Raw genomic sequence first — 27,229 nt, forward strand, 5'->3', positions numbered from 1 at the left:
TTTTGAAATCCACCCCAAAGAAACAGACTACAACAACCTTACATGGATGTGATCTTTAATGAATGGTACATCCGATCCTAGCATTTTACATTCTAATATTGACATGGAATTAAGTTTACAAACCAGCTAATATACACACAAAAGCATTTAAATAACAGTGAATGATCATAAAAATAATTACAACTGCAAAGAAGTCTCCTGCATACATATCAAATAAAGATACAAAAAAAAAGTGGATCAAAGTCATGCATTTCAAGTTGGATTTTCTTTGCAGCAACAAGCTATGATCTTGCTTATTTTGGCCTTTTGACGTGTATTATTTGCAAGCCATTGCAAACATGATTTCCAGTGAATGGTGCATTTTCAATTAGTTTATCCCTGCTATTCATAACAAAATGAGATGTAGATGTTTATGGTAGTTAAAAAAAGATTTTAGAACAGTTATGCCACATGTAATTATATAAACACGATAATGAGTAACAATCAGAATCAATAGACATGAACAATCAATGCTTACTCAATGCCACATTCTCTTTTTTTCCCTATACGTGTACTAAGTGCAATTCATTTTAAATCAAGGGGAAGGGTCACATTTTAATGTGCATCAGTGAAGCATTGTGAAATTTGCATCGGCGTGGACAGAGTGTACCGAAAACATGTTTCAAGTCACAAAACCATAATCAAAAACTCGTATGGCATCATGTAAAGGTCAGTACATGGATACACAGTGAGTCTGACTGGATGTGAAGGTGATGTATGTGTAAGTATTAGTGAAGAACACTTGGAGAATGTGTCTGTAAGAGTTCAAGATTCTGCTTTCTCTTTTTGTTTCTTGCTTTTCTTTAGAAAACAGGGGGCCTTGAACTTCTTTTTTTTCTTTGATGGCGATTTGGAAGGTGAGCCCTCTGGGGTGTTGCCTGCAGGTTTGTTAGGCGGGGCAGTGGGTGGGACCGGCGTGGTTTCCGAAGTGTCAGTGGTGGACAGGGCTTTCATTTGTTTTTCTAGCTCCTCCTGCTGTTTCTTTTCATCGCCTTTATCGTTCTGCACAGCATCTGTGATTTTTCCATCTGTATGTAAATGCAATTTAAATGAAAAAGGAAAAAAAATTGTACAAATAATGAAATAGAAAAGAAGAGAAAAGAAGTTAATTATTTGTCTTAACGCTGCTTAGGGATGGAACAGAAGCAGCTGCTATGACATTACAGTTTTGGCCAACATGCTCATTCAAGTTGTGTGCAATGTCTCGGTTTCTATATACTCACTAGTGAGACAAGATCTCAGTACCAAACGACTGTCCTACAAATTATAATACAGGGACAGAGACAGACAGAGAAGCACAAAGGTGTGAAGACAGATGGAGGCCATAGTACAGAGCTGAAAATGTCACACATAAAAACATAAACATGAAAACTGAAATGAAAACACTGACACAGACTTGAATTAAAGGAATAGTTCACCCAAAAATTTAAATTTGCTGAGAATTTACACACCCACAGGCCATCAAATATGTAAATGAGTTTATTTCTTCATCAGAACAGATTTGGTGTAATTTAGCATTACATCATTTGCTCACCAATGGATCCTCTGTATTGAATGGGTGCCGTCAGAATGAGAGTCCAAACAGCTAGTAAAATCATCACAACAATCCACAAGTAATCCATACAACTCCAGTGACAACATCAATAAGATATTTTTAACAATCAAACAGTTACTTCTGGCTAAAATGCCTAGTTAAAGTTAAACATGTCTTGATGGATTTTTTTCTTGCAAACACGCAGCTTTTCACTACACAAGACATCAGCTGATGGACTGGAGTCATGTGGATTACTTGTGGATTGTTGTAATGTTTTTATCAGCTGTTTAGACGGCACCCATTCACTGCAGAGGATCCATTGGTGAGCAAGTGAGGCAATGCTAAATTTCTCTAAATCATGTCATTTTAATATATGCATTTGAAACGACATGACAGACCAGTAATTTTTGGGTGACCTCTTCCTTTAATGCCTTTATATTTACTGATACCAGATTATAAAAGCAATTAGCATTGATATACTTGAGCCCATATTATGGATAAAACAAACAATCAATCACTACTTTTTTATGTTCCCTTTAGTAACAGGGGTTGTCAACCAGAAGTTGATGATGCAATGCACAGATCAGCTGGTGGGACCATAGCAGGCGTTTCTGCAGTGTCATGTTCACATGCACCACCGGGTCTCACCTGACGGTGGGGTCTTTTTGGGGGAGGTAGTTGGGGAAGTCCCCGTGTCATTCACCACCTCCTCCACACCTTTTACACAACATCAGGGTGGGGGGAAGAAGAAGAGTAGAAACAGAAATAGAGGGAAATAAGGTGGAGGTGTACAGTGAGTAATAACCATTGTTGGGGAGTAATTTATTAAAAATAGCAGTGCTGCTAAATAACATTTTTAGCAGAGTGACAAGCTCAGCATGATTTCAGTAAATTTTTCCATGTAAGTCTTCACTTAGTGTTCACAGAGGTCCCTGCATGTCATTTAAATACAATAATAATACATATTTTACATCACAGTGTTTAATACACTGCCAGAAAAGAACACAAAAAAAGAACACATACAATAGCATTCAAAAGTACACTGCCCGAAAAGAACACATACAATAGCATTCAAAAGTTTGGAGTCAGCAAGATTTTTTTTTTGCTTTAAGAGTTTTACTCAACAAGGCCACATTAAATTTATCAAAAGTAAAGGTAATGACATTTATAATGTTACAAAAGATTTTCTGTTGAAAGTTTTTCTGTTTTTATCGGTGAACCCTGATGTTAAAATGTATCCAGGTTTCCACAAAAACATTAAGCAGAACAACCGTTTTCAGCATTGCTAATAATAAGAAATGTTTCTTGAGCAGCAAATCAGCATATTAAAATTAGATTTAACTAGAATAAGATTTCTGAAGGATCATGTGACACTGAAGACTGGAGTAATGATGCTGAAAATTCATCTTTGTCATCACAGAAATAAATTATATTTTAAAATATATTAAAATAGAAAATAGTTATTTTAAATTGGAAATAATATTTCACAATATTACTGATTTTACTATATTTTGTTATTATCAAATAAATGCATAAGAACATAAATGAATTCTTTTAAAAACATTTTAAAAAATCTTACTGACCTCAAACATTTGAAAAGAAATGTAGTTTTTACTTACTGTTGTACCCTGCCTATCCATCTTAACTATAGTTTAACTACTTTAAATCATTATAGTGTGTAGCTTGGCGAGTAACTTCCCCAACATTGGTAGCAACTGTAAAGGGGTTTTTGGATTTTAGTGTGTGTAGGAGGGTTGTCAGGCTCAAAAAGACACATCACAATGGAGAAAGATCAGTGCTCAGGTGCTGAACCATGAAGAAATGATGTCAGGACACAAGACCTCAAGTTAGTGATTTCTGGAAAGATACTGAAATTCAATTAAACTTTAATTAATTTATTTTCAAGGCACACGTAAAAGTATTAAATACATGAATTCTGTATTTCCTGAATTAAAATATATATTTTTCCAAATGTTCATTTTTAAGAGTAGATAATACAAATCTGGTATTCAGTAGCAAAGTGAGATCAAATCATTATTTGTCTAAGGATGTGTACTGGAAGACAGTGGGTGTTTATTGAATTCTCTTCTTTAGTCCAGTGGGGAAATCAATAAAACATCAATACTTAGGCTAGAAATCAATGGGTTACAAACAGAGAATGAGGAACTAAACTACATCTCGTACCGTCCTGCTGGCCATGTTGCTTGCGCTGCACCTCCTTGCGGTACTCGTCCAGCTCCTGATCCGTCAGCTCATTGAAGGGATTTGGAGTCTCTGGTTCCAGTGTGGCTGGAGTCTCCACAGCCTCTGGAGACTGGAAGCCATATGATCATGTTCACATAATCAGCACATGCTCACAAGCAAAACCATTTAGAAATGGATTCTGATCAATGAAAAGTGCTCACTACAAATACGTATAGGGTATGATTAAAAGAGCTTATTTTATAAATTAGATCTGCCTCGAACATTGTCATTTCTAAGTTCATATTGTAAAAAATATTTTGTGTTCCTGTGCCTCAGTGGTAGAGCGTTGAATAAAAAAAAAAAAAAACAATATTTTCAAAGCCTGAATTAAATGAAAGTAAATTTAGTAATCTACATATATAATATACAAAAGCCTAAATGTACTGCAAGTAGCTTTGGATAAAAGTGTCTGCTAAATGCATAAATGTAAATGTATTTTTCTTTAGTAGTAAAAAAAAAAGTTAAATAATCTACACATTCAAAAAATAAAGTAAATTAAAAAAAATACTTAATTTGTTAGATTTATGCTTAAACTAGAAAAAGTATTTGCCAATGGGATAAGAAAAACTACCCTGACACAATAAACATCTGATACATAATAAGTGTATCTTATTTTAAGGTTTTATTAAAAAAAAAAAATATTTTCACAGTGTAGACATGCATATTTATGAACTAAATGTCATTCTGTGATCTTACCGGTGGACTGTTGTCTGTGATGACGCTGGCTAACACCTGAGACCGAGGTCCAGCTGTTTTCATGTCCTGACGATTCTGCTCTCTTATCTGAAATACAAATAGCACAGTGTTCATAGAAGAGAACCCTACCCTAATGTCATGCATAACGGTGTTTTACTCTTTGTCTTTTATTCTGCCAAGCTTGAACTTTTTCATACTCTACAGACACAATTTTCAAAGAAGAGGATCCTACCTAATGTGATTCATAACTGTGTTGTACGGTTTGACTTTGTGTATTCGCACAAGCTTGACCATTTCACAGGAAAAAAGAAAATGAAAGAAAACACCCTCTTTTAAAGCATTTGCTAATTTTTGCATTAGTGCAGGTAGGCTCAATGTTCGGCTTTCTTTTAAGCATATAATTAATATTAATATAATTAATTGATGACGTGGCTTCATAGGGACATCAGTTGTGCATCTCATGAGAGATTTGGGAGTGTTTGCAGCAAGCCTTTTCGGAAGGCTCTCAAAGATCTGGCTGAGGAAGCTGAGAAGAGTAGCATTTGGTTCTTGATAAAGAGGAAGGACACGTGTTGGGGCACTACCTAGCACAAAGGCATGCTGCAGGGGGTGACAGGGAGATGTTCCTGTCACTGCCTCACCACCAGGAGGCGTTCCAGGTTTAAAGGGCCGAATCGTCAATGAGCGATGATATCCGGCTGATGACCCTGCAGCCTGCCAATTCGTAAGCACCAGAGGAGGTGCGTCAGGCAGCAATACCTTAGCAGGTAAAGATCTACCTGTGCAATAAATGCAATGATTTCAGGGTGCATACGGTATTTATGCATATTCATGCATGTAATTTAAATATTATTTATGAAAGATGCAGTTCTTGTTCTGTTTTGTTTGTTTGTTTGTTTTCTCTCTGTCTCTACATCTGCTGATCTTTCTCCTTTCCGTGTGACTATTCCCTCCTCCCTTCACTGCCATCTTGGTCCTGATGATGAAACTGAAACTATATGTTGGAACACTTCCGCCACTACAAACACTGTTGGTAAGACTATCATTCTGTGCCATAATAATTTAAATCTGCTCTCAGTTCTGTTGGTAGTTTGAACAGACATGCAGCAACAACTAATGACTGCAAATGATTATAATAAAATATGTATTTTTTTCTAGAAAAGTTTGGACTCCTGAAAAAATATATCATGGTTTCAACAAAAATATTAAACAGCATAACTGTTCTCAACATTGATAATGGTAATAAATGTTTCTTGACTTTTATTTCTTAAGGATCATATATCACACTGGAGTAACGATGCTGAAAATTCAGCTTTGCCATCATAGGAATAAAAGAAAATGTAAAAATATATTAAAATTAGAAATAGTTTTAAAACCATAATAATATTTCATGTTTCACTGTATTTTTAATCAGCATCTGTAATATATTTGCTCAAAATTCATGTGTTGTTTCACTGTGGGATGCAAGAAAAATGCTAAATTTGCTCTGATTTCACTTTTTACATCAATAAAATCTGCAGTTTCAATACAGATGTTAAATCCCAATGACAGAAAAGCTTACTGTACCTTATTTCTAGTCTCAAGCACCTCCTGTGGGTTGGTGAACAGAGGGACAAACTGGTTTGGATTCTCTATTTTAATGGCCCGTCCACTGCCCTGTGTGATTTCCTCTGCCTTCTGCCACTAAAAGAGGAGAAATCAATAAAGAACGAATTCAGCTGCTTGAACGAAAGCATGTTAATCATTCCAGGAAGACACCCTGCTGTTAAAAAGCAGACAATTTAGGGGAAATATGATAGGGAAATATCTAACAGATCCAAAAATAACCAGCAGAGGGCAGTGCAAGGACTGCAGTGAGCTTTAAGACAATAAAATATCTCCCCTGCATTGCAGAGAAGGAGCAAGGGAGGTGGGTGGAACATGGTGGAGACAGCGAAACAGTAGTGCTCTCACAGTGATGTAACGAATACGCCATTATTCTACCAATAATATCCTATGATTCACAGTAAGTCTATTTTCTGAACTGCAACACACTCACGGGCTTAGTCATTCAAAAATACAATACTGAAATGATACTGGCAACTACTGTCTTACATTTTCCGAAGAAAATGTGACTTATGCTTTTGCAAAACTCACCACAACAATGTTGGGAAATTGTTATCTGTTTTTTTTTTTCAGGTGGTTGTTAAGAATAGCTCACCCAAAAATTAAAATTAGCCAAAAATGTAATCAAACTAATTTACATCTTGGACAGCCTGAAGGTGATTCTTCATTGGAACAGATTTGGAGAAATTTAGCATGACTTGCTCACCAACGGATCCTTTGCAGTGAATGGGTGCCATCAGAATGAGAGTCCAAACAGCTGATAAATTCACATTAATATCCACACGACAAAGAAAAGCTGTGTGTTTTTAAGAAACAAATCCATCATAAACCGATCCTTCTGGCCATAATCCACAATAACGCCCACAGTCATATTTGTTTAAAACTGTTTTGGACTGTTCTCACTTGTAAACAGTGCTTGATCTGCGCATATTTCTCTCCTGATTCAGGTGACATGACTTTTTCACCAGAGAAAGCATTATTACTTCACAAAATGTTCATTGATAGACTAAAGTCATGTGGAATATTATGATGTTTTTATCAGCTGTTTGGACTCTCATTCTGGTGGCACCCATTCACTGCAGAGGATCCATTGGTGAGCAAGTGATGTAATGCTAAATTTCTCCAAATCTGCTCTGATGAAGAAACAAACTCATCTACATCTTGGATGGCCTGAGGGTGAGTATGTTTTCAGTAAATTTTCATTTTTGGGTGAACTATTCCTTTAATATTCAGGCTAGGTAGCAGTGGGTTGAAATCCTTAACCCTTAAGTATGAGTACAATTTAGTGGTCAATGCTAATAAGATCTCATTATTAAAATTTTATAATCTAAAACACTCTATTTATGAAATTATCGGAACCTTACCCCTAACTCCTATTGTAGTACAATATCAGCCATACTCACGTTATATAAAGTTTACATAAATTCTCTCTCACCGTAGTCCGATGTCCCGGACTGGCCTGGTCCTGGCTGACTTTCTGATAGACATTTGGGGTGTTCAGCCATCTAGTCTTCTGCTGTTGTCTCTGGGCATGGGGAAGGAGTCGGGGATGAGGCTGAACCCCGTCCTCATGAAAGGAAAATGACGTGACGGTGGCAGGAACCTCCACCTCTCTCCTGGTTCTGGAGCGCTCCAGCAGCACTGGGAAACGGTAGGCGTATCCTGTACGGTAACCCTAAAGAATGATGACCAAATGTTCAAATGTCAAGTCTAATAGTAATAAACTCACGATGAGGTAAACAGCTCTGGTCTAGATTGGCTAAATTGTTAGACTAACCAGATTGTCCAGCGTCCTCATCAATGCTTCAAACTCATGTTCTCCCAGCCTGCTCTTGTGCATGGGGCCGAAGGTGGATCCAGCCCAACCCACAGTGCCTGTGGGGACTGGCCTGTGAATGTTGCGGTCCAGCATGATTAGGTTTTGTTCCCCTCCAGCGCTGCACAGCGCTGCCACCTGCCAGGACAGCACAACACTGCAGCGTGACTCAATGTGAACAAACTGCATTCTGCCACCAATACAACTATTCACCCTCTGCACTTTTTTCACTTTTCACAATCCTTTATTGTGTTTCTCTTATGGTTCACACTACTTTTGACCAATGGATTTTCATGACTTTTCCATGACCTCTCCAGTCATTCATGGAATGATTAAAAAATTTGAAACAAATTGCTGATTGCTGATTTCAGATTTCCCTATTTTGCTTGAATTAGTGGATTCAAACCATTATTGTTATTAGTACATTTACATTTACATTTACATTTAGTCATTTAGCAGACGCTTTTATCCAAAGCGACTTACAAATGAGGACAATGGAAGCAATCAAAAACAACAAAAGGAGCAATGATATATAAGTGCTATAACAAGTCTCAGTTAGCCTAAATGCAGTATACGTAGCAAGGGCTTTTAAACAATATAATAAATAAAAGAAAACAGATAAATAGAAAAAGAATAGAGCAAGCTAGTGTTAGAGGTCTTTTTATAGTTGTATAATAAATGAAAAGAAAATAGATAGAATACAAAAAGATTAGAAAGGTAGTTAGTTTTTATTTTAAAAAATAGAATTAGAATAGTGAGTGCAAAAGTTAAAGGGTCAAATAAAGATGGAAGAGATGTGTTTTAAGCCGATTCTTGAAGATGGCTAAGGACTCAGCTGCTCGGACTGAGTTGGGCAGGTCATTCCACCAGGAGGGAACATTTAATTTAAAAGTCTGTAAAAGTGACTTTGTGCTTCTTTGGCATGGCACAATCAAGCGATGTTCACTTGCAGAACGCAAGTTTCTAGAGGGCACATAAGTCTGAAGTAATGAATTTAGGTAAAGGGGGTGCAGAGCCAGTGGTGGTTTGTAGGCAAACATCAATGCCCTTGAATTTTATGCGAGCAGCTATTGGTAGCCAGTGCAAATTGATAAATAGAGGTGTGACGTGTATTCTTTTTGGCTCATTAAAAATTAATCTTGCTGCTGCGTTCTGGATTAATTATAAAGGTTTGATAGAACTGGCTGAAGGACCTGCCAAGAGAGCGTTGCAATAGAACAAGAGCTTGAACAAGGAGTTGTGCAGCATGTTCCGAAAGAAAGGGCCTGATCTTCTTGTTGTTGAATAAAGCAAATCTGCAGGACCGGACAGTTTTAGCAATGTAGTCTGAGAAAGTTAACTGATCATCAATCATAACTCCAAGGTTTCTGGCTGTTTTTGAAGGAGTTATGGTTGATGTGAAATTGAGATGAAACGATGGGTTTGCTGGAACCACAAGCAGTTCTGTCTTGGCAAGTTTGAGTTGAAGGTGATGGTCCTTCATCCAGCAAGAAATGTCTGTTAAACAAGCTGAGATGCGAGCAGCCTACCGATGGATCATCAGGATGGAATGAGAGGTAGAGTTGAGTGTCATCAGCATAGCAATGGTATTGCCATGTTTCTGAATGACAGAACCTAATGATGCCATGTAGACAGAGAAGAGAAGTGGTCCAAGAACTGAGCCCTGAGGCAGTATTAGTAGTAATTAGTATATATGAAATATATAGCGAAGCAAAAACTAGAAAAATGTATATTTCCTGTAAATATTTTCCTACTGTTCAAAAGTTTGTGGTCAGTAAGATTTTTTTAAAAGAAATTAATACTTTTATTCAGCAAGGGCACATTAAATTGATAAAACGTGCCAGTAAAGACTTTTATAATGTTACAAAGGATTCTATTTCAAATAAACACTGTTCTTTTAAACAAAGAATCCTGAAAAAAAATTAATCACGGTTTCCACAAAAATATTAAGCAGCACTGGCAATAATAAAAAATGTTTCTTGAGCAGCAAATCATCTTATTAGAAAGATTTCTGAAGGATCATGTGACACTGAAGACTGGAGTAATGATGCTGAAAATTCACGTTTGCATCACAGGAAAAAAATGCATTTTAAGGATATATTAATGTAGAAAAAGTTATTTTAAATTGTAATAATATTTCACTGATTTTACTGTATTTTTGAAATTGAAAACATAAAAAAAATTTTAACGACCTCTACACTTTGAAAGGTAGTGTATATTTATTATAAACATTTATATTATAATATACATATTTATATTTATATTAATATTTATACAACAAATAAGACTTTCAATGTTTCTATTCAGTGTTTCTGTTGACTGACTCTGAGTATTGTCTCTCTTCACTCTTACTCACTCTGTCCAACTGTCCCACTCCATATTTTGCCCTCACAGGAAGGGCTGTCATTTGTTTTCTTACCTGTATTTGACAGGCGGTCTGGATGTGGTAAATTGTGTAAAAGGCCTCCTCCACTGACTCTCCCAGTGCCACGATTCCATGGTTCCTCAATACCAACACCTGTACAAGAATGCTTCATCAACCCATTTTCCACCTTGAGAGTCTCACATCATCATGTTCAGAGGAAGCAGGATATTTACTACCTATAATCTGTGTCTGTAATCTAACCTTGCATGTAGGGCCGAGGCTCTTCTGGAGTTCCACTCTGTCCTCTTCTGCCTCCATCACTCCATTATAGTCATAATAAGCTACCTCGCCCACCAGCAAAGCCTCATGGGATAATGGTAGAAGGCCACATTTCATGGCTGATACCTACATGAAAGATTAATAGTAGTGAGTTACAGGAGCAGATCAGTGCTAGAATAATAAAACCCACATATTAAGATTAATGGCAGAATGTATTAATGGCAGCCAAAAGTGCTACCTAAAGCATCTGAAAGGGGTCATCGGATGCCCATTTTCCACAGGTTGATATGATTCTTTAGGGTCTTAATGAAAAGTCTGTAACACAGTTTGGTTAAATTTTTTCAATGGTAGTGTAAAACAACACCGTTTTTACCCTGTCAAAAACGGCTCTTTTCAGAGCAAGCCGTTTTGCAGCATTTTCCTTTAAATGTTAATGAGCTATGTTGACCCCGCCCCTCTCTTCCGAGCCGCTCTCTGAGGGACTGTTTACTTTAGCCGCATTCATCATGAAACTTCATAGATTCATTAAAAAACCTTACACTTAATTTCTCTGTTGGTGAAGCTGGATCAGGAATGATTCACGCGAAAATAGATGCATTTATGTAGATCGGGGGCGCATTCACTTCAAAAACAAATGTAATCCACTCCGTCTTTCGCGGCTCAGATGTCAGGAGTAAATGACGACTGCTATGTTCATTATTACATCCAACAACAGAACACCTCAATCGCTTAGGAGACATTCTTGTCTACATCTGCTCTGGCGGTGAAACAATGGCAGTCTGATGACACTCACTCAGGGCGGGTCTAAGGTAAGACACCAGTCCAGTCTGTGCTGAAACGCTACTGTCAATCAAACTGTCGTGGGAGGGGCCTGTCTGTGTGACGTCACAAAGACAGGCATCTGAGATCGGCCCGATTTGAGAAAGGAGTAAAAATTTTAGTAGATAAAAAAAAACCCTGGAGGGATTTTTATCATTATTGGGTGGTTGTGTACACACACTTGTAAAAGGGAATTTAGCATCCAATGACCCCTTTAAAACTTTAACAATTGACAGCTCTCAGGTTTGTAAGTAATTTGAGCTTCTAAATAATATAATAATAATAATAATAATAATAATAATAATAATATATATATATTTATTTTAAATAATAGAATTATAAATATGTTTGCCTTCAGTGGAAGACTGGACCTCAGAATAAACAAACACGTAAAAAAAATAATAGTAACAAAATAAAATAAAATAAATATTAGTCATTTATGTGTATCTATTTATCATTTATAATTCACAAACATGGGGGATAAATATAAAATGAATAAATAAAAATAAACAAACAAATAAATGCAAGTCATTTACATGTTTCACAAACATGGGGTAAAATAAAATACAATATAAAATAAAATAAAATAAAAAATAAATTTACATTTACATGTTTTGCAATGCTGGGGCAGAAGGTAAGGTAAGGTAAGGTAAGGTGAGGTAAGGTAAGATAAGATACTAGTCATTTATGTGTTTCTCAAACCTGGGTTATAAATAATGGATGGATGGATAAATAAGTTTAATAATAATATTAAGTTAAATTTTCAACTTCAAATTATTTAATTTAAATGCCATTTGTTTAGATCTTTTTTCCAAACATGTGACGCACCGCAGCTATGGCTGGAGTGTGGAGGTGCAGCAGGCAGCGGACGTCCGGTCGAGCTGAATAGATCGCAGAGTGCAAGCTGAATGCAGACAGATCCACTCCCAGAGTAGTGCTGCCTTTCTCTACCACCTCCCCGAGAATGTTTACCTTCACCTGGACACCACAGAGAGAACATGCTTTAATGAAGCTTTCACTTGAAAAATTAGATCCAACTGCATGTTTTAACTACATTTTATAAAAAATTATTTCATAATAATTCCAATATACATTTATATTTAAATACAAAAAGTATAATTTAAAATAAAAAATTTTTCTCTTTAACTGTAAACTGCAATGTTTCTTATTTTATCCATTACAAAATGACCATTTTTGACGCAGATTGTACACATGCATGAAAACGAGAAATATTTTCATGAGTAACAACTTCTAGTGCCTTATTTTTGCAACAATGTACAAAATATGTCCAGAACATGCTGAATCTTTCAGTTTTATCAGCAAATACTACACATAATCACTCTTTTTTTCTAATGACCTTCATTTGAATGCTTTTGGCTAGTGAAAGGCTGTCATAGGGAGCCACGTTGCAGGACATGAGAGGAACCAGTTTGGTTAGTGTGTGTTTGCAGACAGAGTCTCACCAGACTGGAGGCAGTCACCTCCCCGTAGGCCAGACCATCCGGCAGCACGAGGAAATGTTCCTGTTCTTTACTTACACGCATCTGCAGAAAGAAAGAGATGCTTTTATCTAAAGCAACTCACAGTACACTTACAGGAACTATCTCCCTATAGAGCAACCTGTGGTTAAAGGGTTAGTACACCCATTAAATTCTGCCATCTCTTACTCATCCTCGTATCCTATTGACTTATATTTCTGTCAGTGTTTCACACAAACCTATATTTGGACTATAGCGTACAAGTCCTTACTTTTATGTTGCTGTCATGTTGTTTTAGTCACATTTGAATAATAAACTTGTAAGGAAGAAAACACTTAATTTCTTTGTTTGTGTTCCACAGAAGATAATAATCCCTTTAATTTTTGAGTGAACTATCCCTTTAAGAGTTCTGATTTTCATACTTCTTGTGAAAATCAAACCAGCAACCTCATTTAGCAGACCTGATAACAAAATCACTTCCTATTAGGATAGGCTTTTTAAAACCACTCACATCCTTATAGACTTAGCATAGGAGATATGAATAAGTATGTTAAAGGAAAGGCAGCAAAAATATTCTGTTATTTATTTATTTTTTTTTAAATCAGCTTAATGTGCCTCAGAAGTGATAGACTGGCAGCTGTGTGAAGTTATTTAAAGTGCACTATATGTGAACTTTTTTATCATCATAAGCTTGAGTTACGTAACAGTTTAAGAAGACCATACACTACCGCGCAAAAGTTTGGATTTAGAAAGATTTCATTTGAAATCAATTCAGCAAAGACACATTAAATTGAACAAAAGTGATATTTAAAAACATCTATAAATTCTATTTTAAAAGCATCATGGTTTATTTAAAAATATTAAGCAGTACAACTGTTTTTAACTGATGATAATAATAATAAGAAGAATAATAAGAATAATGATGATTCTTGAGCAGTGCATTGTGCATTATGTTTAATATACAGCTTTGCATCACAGGAATAAATTACATTTTTAAAATATATTAAAATAGAAAATAACATTTCACAATACTGCCTTGGTAAGCATAAGAGACTTCTTTCAAAAACATGTATTTTCAACCTTCATTACACTGTTAAATCAGTCAAGCTCATAGATAAAAGTTGTCTGATCAGTACGTAGTGAACAGTGAGCACTTTTCAGGATTCTTGGCACACTGACAGAAGGTTATAAGGGTCGTGTTTCCTTACTGTGAGGCACGTGCTGGCCAGCTGGGCCCAGCCGTACAGATCCACCAGACGGTGTACACTAGCCAGCTTGCAGCGCATCAGTCTCTCCCCCTTCACCATGGAGCCCGGCTCCCATCCGTGCAGATCGTTAATGGGGGTCACCATGGTAACGGCTGTACAGGCATGTGCAACAAGACAAACAGCACAAGTGTGTGACAGTGAAAGTCTTAGTGATGAAGGACTTTGCATAAAAAGAGCAGCACTACAATAGTTTGTCTACCTCAAAAACCTTTTCATGAAAGACAGAAAATCAGCTAAATTTTGAAAAGCACAACTGAATTTACTTTATGAATTAAATTCATTATGTTTGAAACTAAAACCCCTCTTACTTGTAAGTGTCTGAATTGAACAATAATGATATATGATATGTGAATGAATGTTGTATGAAATTAAAACTCCATGGAAGCTTGTTTTTGTCACGGGATAAAAAAAATTAATAAGTAATTGCAACTTTTTAATCTCACATTTCTGCGTACGCTCTTCTGTGTCAGTCGTGCTGCGCCAATCTTTCAAACCAAAGCGTAAATACACGTAAAAAACATATCCTTGTGGCACGGCTGACACAAAAGAGCGTACGCCATCTGCGTACTGCTCAGATTTGTCAAAATGGTGCTACGCTGATTTGGAGAGACACAATAAAGTCGTTATTTTTGTTTTCTTCGTGTACAAAAAGTATTCTCGTCGCTTCATAACGTTACCATTAAATCATGGATGGCAGATGGACTATTCTGACGATGCTTTTTATACTTTCCTGGACCTTGACACTGTTATTTATTTGGCAGTCTATGGGACAGTCTCAAGCCTTCCTGTTTTCATCCAAAATATCTTAAATTGTATTCTGAAGATGAACAAAGCTTTTACGGGTTTGGAAGGACATGGGGGTAAGTGAATTCATTTCACAAAAGATTCATTTTGGGATGGAGTAAACTTACAATCACCAAAAAAAAAAATTGTGTTAAAAAGTTGTAATTCCCTTTTTTTTTGTGTCAGAAAAAAAAATCTAATTTTCAAGATGTAAACTCAGAATCTCTAGATGTAAAGTCATAACTGCAAGATATAAACTCAAAAAGTTGTGAGATACAATTTTGCAAATACTTTTATGATTTTATTGATTTTGACAAAAAAACCACATGATTTTACAAGTGAAATAGATCACTAAGCAGAGAAAGATGTGAAGTATTTATATCGAATGTAGTGTAAACACATCAGGCTTTATTTATGAAACACAAGCAGAACAAATCATTCAGAAATAAATCATTTGTAAATCATTCCTAGGCAAATGATTGCATGTGTTACGTACTGGATTGAGTGATGGGCAGCGAGGCTGGAGATCCGTGAGTGGCCATGAAGTCTGCGATCTGTCTGAGAGCCCACATATTGGAGGAACTTCCTTCTTTCTTCATCTGCTCCTGAATCAACACATCCAGCTCCTCTCTAAAGGACTAAAACATACAAATCAGGTTCAGTACTCAGCTACACAATGCTAGTACACACAAATAAAGGAAAAACACATTGTGCACATGGGTGGTTCTTAAATAACAACCCCCATAAATTTATTATAAAACAGCAGCATTTTAAGTGTAAATTTATAGATATTATTGCAGAATGTAACTGGTAACTTTTTTTTTTTGCTCTTTCACTTCAAGTTTGGTTAAGATTTTTTTTTTTTAATGTTTTTGAAAGCAGCCTTTATACTCACCAAGGCTGCATTTATTTGATCAAATTGTAAAATATTACTACAATTTAAAATAAAATATTACTACAATTTAAAATATCTCAAAACAATGTCAGTTTGTTTTAAAATGTAACTTCTTCCTGTGATGCAGAGCTGAATTTTAGCATCATTACTCCAGTCTTCAGTGTCACGATACTTCACAAATCAATCTAATATACTGATTTGGTGCTCATTATAAAAGTTGAAAACAGTTGTGCTGCTTTATATTTTTGTGGAAACTGGGATAGATGTTTTTTTCTGAACAGAGTTTGAAGAACAGCATTTATTTGATTTTGTAAAAAAAAAAAAAAAAAAAAAAAAAAAAAAAAAAAGTTTTACTGTCACTTTTGATCATTTTTAAAAATCAATTGAATACACACTTGCTGAATAAAATTATTAATTTCTTAAAAAAACTTTATGTATACTGTAACCAGATTAGCATTTCCTTAAAAACAAACAAACAAACAAAAAAAACAGTATTTAAGTTTCACAAGTTTAGCTTTTAGGATTTTTATATATATAAATGAAACATTGCAATACAGTCTTTCCCTTTCTTTTCTATGATTATCAACAAATGCCATGACAGTCTTTAGTAAATGTAGCTAAGTATAACTGAAGCAATCACTAACGTTTTATCTCAAAATTCTTAAATAGTCAAAAGTTTCCAAAAACTGTCAATAGACTGAAATATACTTCTGAAAGTCTGAATGGAATTTATGAATAATTTGCGTCAAGCAGTTAAGACTGAATTAATTGCAGATGTTTATTACTGAAGAACAGGAGTTTAAGAGAAAGTCTGTAATTAACACTAACTAGAATGTTTGAGGAATATCAATGCAGTTTTACCTTGTAAGAACTGTAATAATTATACAAGAATCAGAAATGTTGTATAAGTTTTAAATAAAGCAATAAACAATGTCAATCTGCCATATATTTAAAAGCTGAATGCAGCAAACACAAACAGAGTATAACAGACATAAAACCCAGATAAAACAATACTTTTGTGAACATACGGACCCAAAAAGCTGGAAGAATTTTTGAGTTACATAATCCACTACAGTCCACAACACAGAAAAAAAAACAATTGTCCTCTTCAGTTCTGTCCTTCATTCAACACGTTCTCTCCATACTGAGTGTTTTTTATTGTTTTGCACCAACACCTAAAACTCCCTGCACTCTTTATGTTTTCTCCTCCCCTGCTCTCTCTCTATCTTTCTCTCTACAGCTGCAGCTGTCCGTGGTGATTCAGGGCAGATTATTTCTGAGCTGTGGAGATAATCATATCTTTGGGAACCTAATGAGGGGGAAGGGGAGAGAGGACATAGGGATTGGAGGAAGGACATTAAAGGGTGGACAGAACAGGCAAATAAAAGGGGGGAAAACCAATGTGGGTCCTCTGCGGATGGGAGATATGGAGTTTCAGTGTGCTTTCGAAAGCTTATAGCAGCCACTTGAATGCTGGTTCACTTCTATAGCCCTACTTATAATCATATCATTCCTATTATAGCACAAAAGCAGGATACTGGAAGTAAAAAACCCATTCATTTTCTCTGTAGAGAAAATGTATTGATGGTGATAATATATTAAACCTTCAAAACATAAATAGCAGGAGCTCAGATAAATATTTTAAAATATAACAGCAAATATATAATATTTATTATTTATTATAATTATTAATATTAACTGCAAATCTCCCTACACTCTTAAACTGCTTATATATTATCTTTAACTTCAAACAAACTTATAAGCAAAGCAAATTTATTTATATAGCACATATATAAATTTATGACAAATTAGTGATGAATCCAAAATTACCCCTACAGTCTTAACATGATCATCAAGCATAAACTACAATCAAAACAACTGACAACAAAAAATAAGAAACAGAGGAACCTACAATCAGTCCTGCTCTCATTTATTTCAAGTAGTTAGAGAGCCAGAGCTTAATGTCAGTATAGCATTCATGTACTTTGTCCAAAAAACATGATTCATCTAGCCACACAGGAAAGTAAAACTGAAGATCATTGGCATAACAATGGTAAGTAAGACTGTACTTCCAAAAAATGATGCCCAAAGGAAGCATATACAAAGAGAACAACAGCAGCCCCAAAATCGATCCCTGTGGAACACCACATACTAAAGGAGCAGATGTAGAAGAAAAGTCTCCTAACTGCACTGCAACTGTCCTGTCCTGTAACTCTGATGCAAATCACTGAAAGGGCTGTGCCCTGGACACCAACCCAACACTCCAAGCGATTAAAAAGAATCTTATGGTCAATTATATCAAAAGCAGCATTTGATCTAACGAAACTAAAACAACATGTGATCCTGAATCCTACGATAACAGAATATCATTAGTAACTTTAAGCAGTGCAGAAAGGGAATGTGAAGGTGCAAATGCACTTCTGACCTTCTCAATTTTTTTTTTTTTAAGTAAAAAACACAAAAATTTCTTCACAAGTCTCTTGAGTAGCATCTAGCATTACATTCCTTTAAGGGTTGTCTCAATTGTGTCAAACATTACTTTTGGTTGATTTACATTATCTGAAATTACCCTTAAGAGGAATTTCATTTTCGCATCCTTTACTGCCTTCTGTTACTTAAACAGGCATTTCTTTAACATCTCAAATTAAATTTGAAGCTTATCTCTCTTCCATTTGCATTCTGCTCTACTACACTCTTGTCTGAGAGAATGGGTGACACTGCTTAACCAAGGTTGAGAGACTCCTTTATTTTTTTTATTTTAAGCAGGGCAACATTATCTAAAGCACGAGTACACAACTTATTACAAGCTTCAACCAGCAATCCAATATCATCCCCACCTGTGACAGTGTCATTAAAATGTGATGAATAGAATTGCGAAAAATAATTAGCAGTTGAAGACTTATTAGTCTAGCATAATATGAATGCTGAGAAGAGGTTAGGGGAACAAAAAGAACAAACTGCATCAAATACCACTGAATAATGATCGGAGATGCCCACATCTGAAACCTCTAAATTAGATACAGAAAAACCAAATGACAACACAAGATCTAATGTTTGACATTTAAAAGACTCAATGAGAGAAAGAAATTCATTAACCAGTGGCTTTGATGGGCTACATAAATGCATATTAAAATCCCCAATGACCAAAATTTTATCACGGCGAGACACCAGTCCAGACAGAAAACTTAAGGCACAAAAAAAAGGGTCCAAAGAATCAATCTTCAACAATTGTACCTCAAAGCTTGAATACATTTCTGTGGATAGCAGTCTACATTTAAAACAGTCTCGAAAAAGAGTAGCAACACCACCTCCACGTCCTGAGGTCCGAGGGGAATTCAAAATGTCACAGCTTGGTGGTGTCAAATCACCCAGAGACATTTGATCGCCAAGATTCAACCAGGTCTCAGTAATAAACAAAATATCTAGCATATGCAATGTTAAAATGTTATTTAGAATAAAAGCCTTGTTTGATATGGAACCTGCATTTAAGAGATATTTTATAGAAGTAAGTTCTGTCTTTTCCTGTGGAGCATTGGCTATATATTTTAGCACACTATGATTAATACCATTAACACCCTGTTTCACATCATGTAAACCGTTCGAAGAATAGCGGTGTGAGGACCAATTGAGCGGAATGACATAATTAAAGACTGTAAGTTAACAGTTTTATATTAAATTGTAGTTACTGTGATTCAAGTAGTTTATTTTTGTCTTTTTTTTTTTTTTTTTGATTTTCAAATATTTTTAGCTTCAAATGTTGTAATGTTTGAATGAAAACATATCGCATATTTAAGGAAAACACCAATTCTCGTCAAATAATATTTATAATTATAAACTCATAATTTTAATTATAGTTATAAACTCATAATTTTATTAAAATATTATCATTTGAATACTAATATTAAAATATATTAACTCAAAATATATAATATTTATTATTTTCTCTGCTGCCATTTTTTTCAGTTGATTTTTGTTTAGGTTTTCATATACTTTTTGCTCTAAATCAAATATTATAATGATGCATATAAAATATATTCCATATTGGTGGAAATCAGAGCAAAATTCTTCAGATAATAATAATAATAATAATAGTCATTTTAATAATAATAATAATAATTTATTAATATACTATTTTTTTTCATATATTATCATTGAAATATTAGTAAAAATATATTAGTTCTTAACAAATATAAAATGTTTATTATTATATTATTATTATTTATTATTAATTGCAAATTACCTTATCAAAATAATGTCATCCTTTTTATTGAGTCCTTTTTTTTTTTTTGAACCCATATAGAAAATATCAATGGGGAAAAAATCTTACGGAATCAAAGCCACTGAAAAAGTTGATGAGTAACGTTGCACTCTTTTAGCCCACAAGGATATAAACACAAATCTGAGTCAATTCTCAAATGCAAATATATGAGCTTCACTTATTAGCGCACACTTTATTACTCACAGGGCTTTGCAGGAGACTGGAAATTCGTTTCTTGAGGCCGCTGGACGGTGTTGACTGCTGGGGAGACTGGATCATTTCTCCCTCCAGACACTCCCCATCTACAGGACTGTGCTGGACCGGAGTCCCTTTAGGGGTGGGAGTTCTACTCATCTTCTTTTTCCCAGTGTGGGAAAGAGGAGAAGGAGGATAGAAAGAAAACCAATAAAAAGGAAAAGAAAGGCAAAGCAGGACCAAGCGAGATGGCTGGAAGGGAGCAAACAAAAAATACAATATGTAAATTATTCAGTTATAATCTGGAGTTATGTTAATGAAAGATCCTTATGCACATCAAGTAAGAGTTTTATTTTACATATATGTGCATGAGGACATACAGTATAGGCATGTTTGCATATTAATAATGGACACACTTGCAAATGCACACAGGCAGGCCTGCAAATACAAGATAAGTATTTCTTCACACCACACCCATTGTCATGTGGAGGCCGCAATAACTGTCATATATCCAAATAGCAATACGCATACAGTAGTGCTTTATGTGCATTAGTAAATGTGATCGATTAGTTTGCTTGAGGATGCTCCATTTAAGAAATTACATATAGAGAAGCCTTTTGGATCGTGACTAAAATTGACTAGAGTGATGCTATTACTGTTCCAGGATTTATAACAGATGATTGATGGAAAATAATCTAAGACCATAAGCCTGAATATCTTTAATTTCTTAAAGTCCTATTCATATTCACATACAGTACATGATCACATGATCCTTCAGAAATCATTATAATATGCTGCTCAAGAAACATTTCTTATTGCCAATAGTGAAAATAGGTCTGCAGCTTAATATTTTATGGAAACATGACACATTTTATAGACTCTTTTATAAATAGAAAGTTTCGAATAGAAAAACTGTTTTAATCACCCTTTATAAATGTCATTTTCATTACTTTTATTTTTTTTTTGGAAAGAGATTAATTAGCATGTGAAATACAGCACTGACACATCCAAAGTCACTGTATCTTTGTGTTTGGTAGTCTGACAGGGCTCAGGTGCTCTGGGACCCCTGCTAAGAGGTCCTCTCTCTGGGGAGACTCCAGAGTGGGGCCCCTTTGGATCCAGACACCAAACCGGCACCGATGTGCTGTCCCTGGATCAGTTTCAATCACAGCTTTCTACTCTAGTGGATCCAAGTTAATCACGTTCCTCTGCTATAACAGTGATCCATCCTTAGTCTGCATTCTTGTCTTTAACCTACATTTTAATCAGAAAAGTACTAAAAAAAAAAAAAAACAGATGTACAGATCTGGCTTCTGGTACAGCAGGATTTCAATGTCATGCTGAGAAGGGATGAAAGACATGTACATGGGCCTGTTATGCATTGATCTGTCTGAAACAGAGCTTTTCTGACCGGATGAGGGCTTTCTCCCCAACTGAGAGACCTTAATGCTTGTAGGAAGTGGGGAGAGAGCAAGACGTATATGAGGGAGATGTATAATGGTTAAAGTGATGTCGGATTGATTTTAGACGGATCTTATAATTAAGTTAATGTGTGGTTCTAGGTGCATTAACTTCTACATAATGCACTGAAAATGCAGTGACCCATTAAAACAAACAAACAAACAAAAAAAAAAAACAATGTATGCGTGATTTTAAAATAAATCCTGAAGTGAAACAATGCATTTTCATCAAATAATAAAAACACAATTTCTAGTGTTAATCCCACTCTTTCTGGCTCTATGTACCCAGTTCCATACTAAATCCACACACAAAACAATTAAATATCAGTTTCAGAATCATTGCAAGGGTTCACTGACTTTTTATTATTTTTTGACAATGTTAAAATCTGTATAGAAAAAATGGAGGGTCTAAGATCTAAAGGCATCTTTACAATGCCAAATTATGGCTGCTCTGTACTGCACAAATTTCAGTGTAAAGATGTAATGCCACAAAAGAAACTAAATTAGGCCTGCTCAGACCAAATAGTGTTGTAATTGCTTTATCACCTATGAGCAGCATAAGATTATATGTGTAGAGCCACTGCAGAGGTGTCTGGTCACATTTTAAGTGGAAATTAAATTTGGCATAAGTCTAATACATACCCACAACTCCCTCAGTACTATTTTCCCCAAACACTTAAAAAATCACACAACACCCCCAGCAGAACAACATTCAAAAAAAAAAAAAAAAAAAAAAAAAAAAAACCACACGCAAATTTAATGAATACATTATGATAATATCCATTAAGTCATGATGCACTTGAATGATGAGTGCAGTTTTTCTTTCTCTCTAGGGCTCATTCTCAATCTCCAAAGACTCAAATACCAATCCCACACCCCCAACACCAAAACAACAAAAACAACACCCTCTGAACTGCTCTGAGAGGGGGGAAGATGTAACAGCTGGTGACAAAGGCAGCATTTTAACTGTTAGAATGATACAAAAAGCATAGAGTCATTTATACGTCCATTAATTGATAATGTATTATTAAACATGCCGTGTCGGTTCTTTTGTGCAATCGCCGGTTCTCGCGGGGTAGGGCCTGCACGCGGCTGCCTAGCAACAACACGAGCCCCGCTGCATCAGCACCACCAGCAGCGCGGGCCTCAGCCTCCGGCCATTGGTACAAGAGCCCGCTCTGGAAGAATTCAAGGATTTTGAAGGGGCCATATCGGGATGCAAAGCATAAACCCAAAACACCACAAACGATATAATCGTGGACATTTTAACTGTGGACAAGGTACTCCAATGAGGGATTTAAAAAAAAATAAAAAAATAAAATAAAAAAATAAACACCCGTCTACACGCGAGCCAATATCATGGCGTCTGAAAGTTGAAGAATCATGCCTTCGTAAAACAAGGCTCCAGGGCCTCCGATTAATAAAATACCGTACGCTTTAATAATAGCAGCATTAAATTAGTGCATGAACATGTAATCTCGATTTAATCTACTAACGCAATCCGGTTGCATTTTTGAGTTTTTAACCTCTCTACTCTTTCTGATCATGGTGTAATGAATCTTGTATTATTCGTGCACTCACTCAATATAACTGCAATCCGGCATCACAAACAGTACTGTCAACATTAATGTGATGGATGCGTGGAGTCCAAAATTCTTTCATGTTCATGCACCGATTAAATCTTTGGAAATCTAAACTATTGACTGAAAGAGGGATGGAAAATGAAACGAGACAAGAGATGCTTACCTTACAACATTGTCTCCTCTTTGTCCTTTACGCACACAGACGCTATGAATCTGCAATGCAATGTGTCAAAACAGCCGCGTGCACCTGTAAATCGATAGTTAGGCTTGTTTTCCAGTAGGAATGGTATTGGTTTGGGTCTGTGTTTTCCTAGACCTACGCATCCCCTCTGTTTTTTTGACGTTTATTGCAGGCTGGACCAGCCCACGACCACGCCTGCCAGATTCATGACCTCCCCACTGTCTACATCCACATTCTGCGAGTATTGTCACGAGAGCCTTGAGTATGTTCGACTATAGTGGAAAAATACTGGTACAGGTATGCAAAACGAGAGAGTCAGAAGGGTTTTCCACCTCTGAGCAGTGACTAGCGAGATTTGTAGGAGCACAGAAGATTTATTCTGGATGCATTTTTAAACTGAATGATGCAGCTGCGGATTAAAGACGCGGCCACTGGCGCCACATGCTGGTGGTTTTCTGATATTACAACGAGCAATTGGGGGTGCCATGCTTTTTCTAAAAAGATTCATTTTCCGGTTAAAAAGTACGGCCTGTAATCATGCACATAATTAAACAGATTTTGTAAAGTCCTAAAATGCTTGTCAAGTAAAATGATTAACGTTTTACATTTTAGAAAAGTTTTTAAAAGGTCTTTCAGATTGCCCAATTGATATTATGAATTCATGATTTCAGATAGCCTCTGAGATCAACAAATACAAAGACTTTTGACCAGCACCTTACACATCCTTATGCTATTTGCCTTTTACCTTCAAAAAAAAAAAAAAAAAAAAAAAAAAAAATTTATAGGAGCATGTTTTACAAGGAATTTTTTTTTTTCCATATTAAAAATGTAATGTAAATTCAATGTGTTACTTGTTTTCGTAATTATTTTGTGTCGATAGACTTTTTGTGTTGACGTTAAAAACATTCATATTCTGTAAAAACGGTCAAAACACTTGAAAATTACTATTTACAATTTATTCACATTTGTGAAAAATAAAGCAAATAAGACAAAAACTTATGCATTTTCTCCCATATTTATAGGAGTTTGCACGGAGAAAACAAAAACAACAACAAAAAAAACCCTCATGAAAACAAAATCAACCATCAATCCTCATCTTGGTTGACATTAGTAATATTACTAATATTGGAGACAAATGGCACAAATAGCATAAAGTGAAGAGGCGCATACAGAAAAATGTCAGTGATTCGAGGCACCAAAAGGTGTCAACCTAAGACACCGAAGACGAGATTGTGCTTGCTACCACAGTTTGTTCTGAGCCAACCTGAACAATGTACATTGGTACGACACACTGCACTGTCATGTTGTTGAGATCAATGTCATCATCCGCTCCTGTTGCCATGGTGACCAGTGGGGCAGCCACGCTCACGCCCTCAGACAGAAAGGGATTTGATGTCGACTCCAAGACCTGAGAATGAGATGGAGACGACTGCAACAATGATAGCATGCAGAGAGATTTCAGAGGAAAACTTCCAAAACCACTACCATTCAAAGTTTGAGGTCAGGAAGAATTTGTCTTGAAAAATTATACCTACGGTATAATATCTGATAGACACATTTTATGACGCCTTTAATTTATTAGCAGGATCAAAACAGGTTTGTACACTATCTACTACATGCCTTTTGTCGTCTGACTGACAGTTTAGACTTGACAAGCAGCATGCCTGTCTTTTTGCTTAAATATTTAATGATTTTTATAAAGTAAACCTAAAAACATTTATATTTTTACTACTAAACTAAAATTGTATTATATGGATTTTATCCATACACAATTTTTTTCTAAAAAAATAATGTTGAATTGTGAGTATGAAATATGATATCAGGCTTTTGAGGAATCTCAAACTCTGTATTGCATTATATATTTTGCCCTCCACAAAAACTACAGAGCTTTGATCATAAAACTAAGCATTTAAATATAATTTTACCAAGACGTGCTATTGAGAGATTTATACACATTTTATGATAGTGTTATACTATTATAAATATTAATCACTGATTTACATTACAAGCTACCAGAACTCAAACTTGATGAATATAAAATTCAGCAACTGCACATTTTTGCTCAGTTTGGACCTCGGAGTGAAATTAAGCAGTTTTTCCCCCTCTGCAAATCACACAAATCACATTTTATAAATATATAAATATATTAATATAGGTATATATATATAGTATATATATATATATATATAATATAGGGAAATCAAAATAATAATACAGATTGTAATAATTTCTCACAACATTACGGTTTTACTGTGCATTTTGATCAAATAAATGCAGCCTTGGTAGGCATTAGAGACTTATTAAAATAATAATAATAATAATAATAATAATAATAATAATAAATAATAATAATAAAAAAATCTCAGCAGCCCCAAGCTTTAGAACAATAGTCTTCTTCCTACTGTATATTGTGGCATCAAAACGCAAAACGCAATCACTACTCCATCTTAAAACACATTTTTCAGACTTCTATAATTGGAAGGAACAATTACAGAGAACTCACATCCTCCATGTTCCAAAGATCAGAACAGTCAGTCTCCAAGCTGGAGTAGTTGATTCCAGTCTCCAGCAAAACATCTGCATTCCCATTACTCTGTGTGTTTAAAAAAAAAAAAAAAAAAAAAAAAAAAAAAAAAAAAAAAAAAAAAAAATGGTTGTACAGTATATCTGAATGGTCGCCGTGATTTTGCCAAGTAAGACATGTTCCTGGATCAACATCTTTTGATTATCCTAGATCAGCATTATGGTCCAAAAATATAGACTTAACCAAATCCCTACCCCTATACCTAACCCTACCCATAATCTATTCCTAAAATCAGTGGGAAATGATAGCTGATTAACAAGGGTATTGAAGCACCTAACCCTAATTGTAAGCCTAAATCAGATATTTCCTGAAAAGTTATATCTCAATTATGATTGGTTGAATGGAATGTTGTTCCAGGATCAACAAATATGTTCCAGGAAAAAATTTTTAACTTGTTAAATAACACTCTCCACATATTAAAATTCCTCCTATAACACATAATACAATAAACGGGAATGAAGGGTAATCCAGGACTGAATGAGTGACACTGCTATGCCCTTGACTCACAGTGGCAGAGGTGTGATTGAGCACTGCTGACAGGAGCCGGATGTACTCAGTCGCAGCCTTCAGCATGTCCACTTTACTCGGCTTTCGGTCTCGCGGCATCACTGGCACAATACGCCGAAGGTATGAAAACATGCTGTTCAGGCTCCTCACCTAAGTGGAGCAGCACAAGACACTATTAACTGGCAACATTTCAGAACACTTGACTCAGCTAAATAACCTGAAAATGGAGTGGAGGAACAAACTAGTCTATTTTATTATAGAGCAAGTAGAACAGGACCAGTATTTCGGTCAGAAACTTTCTCAGAAACAGAAAAGTTCTCTGGAAAAAGTCTTAATTATATAAATGAACTGTAAACACTGAAATGCCATACACTAGAGCACAGCATCACAGTGAACGACCATCATGGACTAATCAAATTAAATGTGCCACAAAGTATCAGATTCAGATAAACTCTGAGAGAGTCAATCTCTTTAAAATTAAACGCTTAGAATTTCCATAATTACAAATTGTATATTTGGAATCCTCATAACAACACAAAGGAAACAATAACCCACTACAACTTAATATTGTTCCCTGTGGTCCACTTATAATATTAAGATTCTTACATTTAAAAACATAATTTGATAAGATTTCTGACAT

General features: G+C 35.4%; 1 protein-coding gene across 4 annotated transcripts; it reads right to left on the reverse strand.

Annotated features, from left to right (window-relative positions):
• Positions 1–38: 38 nt before the first annotated feature.
• LOC109098701 (beta-adducin-like) lies at positions 39–26,755 on the reverse strand. Of its 4 annotated transcripts, XM_042753229.1 has the most exons (17): positions 26,590–26,755; positions 26,002–26,091; positions 24,763–24,906; positions 20,284–20,526; positions 15,423–15,564; positions 14,084–14,235; positions 12,861–12,941; positions 12,226–12,375; positions 10,561–10,704; positions 10,354–10,452; positions 7,896–8,072; positions 7,554–7,793; positions 6,080–6,196; positions 4,514–4,600; positions 3,758–3,887; positions 2,222–2,290; positions 39–1,067 (listed from the first exon to the last, which is right to left on the reverse strand). In XM_042753229.1, the coding sequence occupies exons 1-17, from the start codon at positions 26,719–26,721 to the stop codon at positions 805–807; spliced, it is 2,460 nt and encodes an 819-aa protein (XP_042609163.1). In that variant the 5' UTR covers positions 26,722–26,755; the 3' UTR covers positions 39–804. The 4 variants fall into 4 exon arrangements, with proteins under 4 accessions (XP_042609163.1, XP_042609168.1, XP_042609174.1 ...); XM_042753234.1 differs by lacking the exon at positions 2,222–2,290; XM_042753240.1 differs by lacking the exons at positions 24,763–24,906; positions 26,002–26,091; positions 26,590–26,755 and adding an exon at positions 23,481–23,904.
• Positions 26,756–27,229: the final 474 nt, after the last annotated feature.

This window comes from Cyprinus carpio, chromosome A5, assembly GCF_018340385.1.
Source record: "Cyprinus carpio isolate SPL01 chromosome A5, ASM1834038v1, whole genome shotgun sequence".
Lineage (NCBI taxonomy): Eukaryota > Metazoa > Chordata > Actinopteri > Cypriniformes > Cyprinidae > Cyprinus > Cyprinus carpio.